The sequence below is a fragment of the Daktulosphaira vitifoliae genome, unplaced genomic scaffold, assembly GCF_025091365.1.
Source record: "Daktulosphaira vitifoliae isolate Bord-2020 unplaced genomic scaffold, ASM2509136v1 Scaffold_1, whole genome shotgun sequence".
Lineage (NCBI taxonomy): Eukaryota > Metazoa > Arthropoda > Insecta > Hemiptera > Phylloxeridae > Daktulosphaira > Daktulosphaira vitifoliae.
Window position 1 is genome coordinate 76,495,547 of NW_026099572.1, and position 4,332 is coordinate 76,499,878.

The 4,332-nt window shown below is 23.7% G+C and overlaps 1 protein-coding gene across 3 annotated transcripts in view; it reads left to right on the forward strand.

The window, feature by feature from the left end:
- Nucleotides 1–1,156: 1,156 nt before the first annotated feature.
- Nucleotides 1,157–4,332, forward strand: part of LOC126909542 (mitochondrial import receptor subunit TOM70-like) — a 7,754-nt gene continuing 4,578 nt past the window's right edge. Inside the window, exons 1-5 of one of the 3 annotated variants that reach the window (XM_050691979.1) lie at nt 1,157–1,633; nt 1,831–2,004; nt 2,220–2,427; nt 3,047–3,188; nt 3,475–3,691. In XM_050691979.1, coding sequence (XP_050547936.1) covers nt 1,400–1,633; nt 1,831–2,004; nt 2,220–2,427; nt 3,047–3,188; nt 3,475–3,691 — 975 coding nt within the window. In that variant the 5' untranslated portion in view covers nt 1,157–1,399. The remainder of the gene's footprint in view (nt 1,634–1,830; nt 2,005–2,219; nt 2,428–3,046; nt 3,189–3,474; nt 3,692–4,332) is intronic. The other 2 variants (XM_050691986.1, XM_050691990.1) reach the window with 2 other exon arrangements.

A 4,332-nucleotide genomic window follows, 5' to 3' on the forward strand; every position in this document is an offset into this window, starting at 1 on the left:
AAAATTTGATGTCTTATTTAAATTAGAAGAGTACTAGGGAAGATATTTGAAAAAAAAATAAAATGGGAAATGTTGGTTTTTTCGTTATTTGTATTTAAATTCTTATGTATAAAATAAATTTCTTGTAATTAGTTGAACTACTGGAGGTTCATTCATTTTGGGTGTGGCAACTTTGGCAATTGCTTTAGTCTAATTTATAGTGAAAACTGGGGCTGATAGATACACACATTTGCAGGCAAGCCCGTTCTTTGTTAAAAATAGAATTAAAATAATCTAAGAAATGTAGCAACAACAAATTTTTATTCAATAAAAATGACACTTAATATTTTATATTTAATTATTATATTGCTATAAAAATCCGATTTTAACTGTCTTCCTCTCTGTTATCCATAACCATTATTTGATAAAACACAAATTCTTACTCCATCGTTAAATTCAAACTACATAACTAAAACAACTTGAGCCTCAAAATAAAATAAAAATAATTCTATTTATTTCATTATAATGTTTACACTTAAGTCTCTAATATATCCTAAACCTTTTTATGTGTAATTTCGAAATTTACAAATGTAAGTTAAGGAAAATCAATGTTAATAGTGTCTTTGGTCTTAGTTTTAACAGCTAATATTAATAAAATTGTTACTAAAATTTTTTATATTATAATTTTATAAGACATTTTATTTAGTAGGGCAATGTGGTCCAAAACGGGCATCTTACAGTTAAATAGCAATAACTTACAACATAATAGAGTTAGAGATAAAATTAACATGAATCAATCACAAATCGTGTGTAATTTACGTGACCAAAATTCTATTTTCAAAAAATTATTAATAAATGAAGACATTTTTTTTAACATGAAAAATTTTTCACTTTGCCCCATAGTTGGAGAAAATTAAAATGTACAATTACATTGATACATTGTTAAATCTTATTATACATAATTAGATATATTAATGAAGAAGAAATTATAAAAAAGTGTTAATCTGTAGGCGACTCTAATGAGATAGATATTTACAAATTTTAACTTATAATAAAAAAGACATTAAAAATGTATCTTTGCTCCTTGAATTCTTACATGTCAGGCAACTTAACAGACATTGATATGGTTACCTTCTTATCATTATGCGGTTGGTCGCTTGGTCTCGTGAGCTAACTATACCGACTTTCGTGTATCTCGGGGATCTTAAGATTATACTTCATAATTAAAATTAGTTAAGTTTTTGTTATTTAATTTTAACCGCATTATTTATTTACACAATTTGTGTGTAAAAGTTTGTTTAACTATTTAAAATTTTATACATTAGTACTACAAATATTTTATATTACTTGTTACTTGTTAAGCATGTGGTCGGCTTAAAAAAAATTGTATTAGTCATAATTTTAACTTGTTTTTCTTACAATGTCTGACTCAACTGAATCTGGATTTAATTTTTTGTCGAATTGGAAATTTGGTCTTGCTGTTTGCGTGCCTTGTTTTGCCGTTGGACTTGGTGTTACTTATTTTATTTACACGAGAAGAGGAGAACACAGAGATAAGGCATTATGTAATGATCATGTAGCTATTAACATTAAAAGTGTGAAAAAAGCTGAAAGCAATGGAACCGTACAAAATGTCATAAAAGATCCTAAAAAGGTAGGTACATAAAATATTATTAAGCAGTAAATATTAATTAATTAAAAATTAAATGATTTTTGTAATTTCTGTAAAACATAATCTCACCTATAAATATTGGTCTTCAAGATTTTATAAATAAATAATAAAATATTCTTGTATAAATATTGCCATAAATGTAATATTTATATTATAAAACTTAAAACAAATTGATTTAGGAATTGGTTGAACAAATTGAAGATTTCAAAAAGAAAGGAAATACTGAGTTTTCAAAAGGAAATTATGATGCAGCTATTACATTTTATACCCAAGCCTTGTCTATGTGTCCGGATTCTGAAAAAGGACTGTTATCTGTTGTTTATCAAAATAGAGCAGCAGCTTATAGTAAATTGGTAATTTAATTTAATTAGTATTACAAGATTGTGAAATTCAGTTCAAATAATTTGTTATGTAACCTTGTTAATGTTGTTGTTTTTTTTTTTGATAAAAAAATAAGTTATAGAAGTCATAAGTTATAAAATGAAATACTACTCTCCACTAATTTAAAAATCTATACTAAATTTATTAATTAATTTTTTTTAAATAATTAAATTATTGTATGATTTAGAATAATCATGAAAATTGTGTCAGTGACTGTAGTAAAGCATTAGAACTAGTTCCAACTTACAAGAAAGCTTTATCTCGTAGAGCAAGAGCTTTAACTGAGTTAGGAAACTTTAAACTAGCATTAGAAGATATAACAGCTGTAATAATGTTGGATGAATTCAAAAATCAATCTGATTTAATGTTTGCAGATAGCGTCATAAAGGGCTTAGGTAAGCTCACATATTTTGGCTTGCTTAAAAATAAAATAAATCAACTAAATTATAAAGAAACAAAACATTTTTAAATGTTGTAGTCTAATTAAATATTAAAATGTAAATTTAGTTCAATGAAATAATTAAGATAACTTATAAAATAATCTTAATATAATTATTGTTACAATTTTATAAAATCATATGATCCTAATGTTACTAATATAAGGCAAACATTTCTGGATTGAATTTATTGTGAATTATTACGTTTTTTATACATATTTTATATACAGAATGTCTCTCTATGTTTTGACAAATCCATATATATTTCTTATGGCAAATCATCAAAACATTGGGGGACATCACAATGTTGTATTTTTAAAGAACACAATTCAAGAACTATTTACAAGTAAAATACAGTATGTTCAAATATTTAAAACAAGAAATTATTATATTATATTTATAATGTTTAAAAAAATATTTACTATCAAAAATACTTAAGATAAATATTCTATGAAATATTTTTGAATAAAAATTATTAATGTGTAACAATCACATAGTTTTTCTACAATGTGTGTAATAAATTTATGAATTGGACAATTTTAAATAGAATAAGTATGGTAATATTTTTATTTTCCAGGAAAAAAAAACTTAGCAGAGTTTACTAAAAGTCATGTTTTTAATCTACCAACTAAAACATTTATTGATAATTACATGAAGTCATTTTGTGATGACCCTTTCAATGATGAATTCTCTCAAGCATTGTTACAATCTGATGTGAAGTAAGTATAAATAACAAATAATAATTTTTATTTTATATTATATAATTAATTTTTAATCGCTAACTACAAGAAGGGGTTATATACATTTTAATTCATTTAATTCAAAAATTAATTTATTATTTAACTTAAGTAGTTATAAATACAAATTTAAGTGAAAATGTTATAATTAACTGTAAATCTGATTGTTCAATTGTCAAATATAACATAATATGTTTCTGAACGTGTCCCCTTCCTATAATGAATTAACAATAAAAATAAATCAAAATGATTAATTAAAAATGTTTAGTAATGGACTTGAATTGGCTTTAAAATGTATACGAGATAAAAAGTATGAAAATATTGAAGAAGCATGTAAAGAAGAATTAAATAAGACTGATAATAGTGTAGTTCGGAGAACTTTAGCCTTAAATTTGCTTGCTACATTCTCTATACTAAGGGGTAATTATTCTGAAGGCCTACAACATCTCACTGCTGTTATTGAAACTTCTGGTGTTCCAAACAAGGTATAAATGCAATGATTTATTTCAGTTTTATAAATAGCCTGTAAAGAGTAACAATCTAAAACCTAATTTAAAAATAATTTGTAGATCATATAATTATTTTTTAGGATATACAAAAAACTTGAAATAAAACACTCATTTCCTCAGAAATATTTTTGATCTTTGAAAAGCAAAAAAAAATATTAAATTTAAAAAACTACAACAATATAAAATTTAATAATTTTTTCATTTCTTTGAGAAAAACATTTTAAAATTTAATTTTCTTAAATGGAAACTCCTATTTTAAACTAGTTAATATGATAGCAAAAAAAATTACAAACAATTTTGTTCTTATAATTTTTTCTACCTGATTAGCCATTTTCATTTTATGATTATTTAAATATTTGGAATACAATTAAAACATTATTAATTATTTGGTGTTATAATACCAGTGATACCAATAATCTGTATCGATAATAAAAATATGTTATCTAAGCATTCTATTCTGTTCTCTTATTTGTCATATCTTAGTCTAAAAAATAAGTTTCTGTGACAGCAAAGAAAAAATGAAGATTGCTGTATTTGTAATCATGAAATAAGGCTTAACTTAAAATGTTGTGTAATCAACATTGATCAGATATGAAAAAATTGTTTGTAATTTTTTT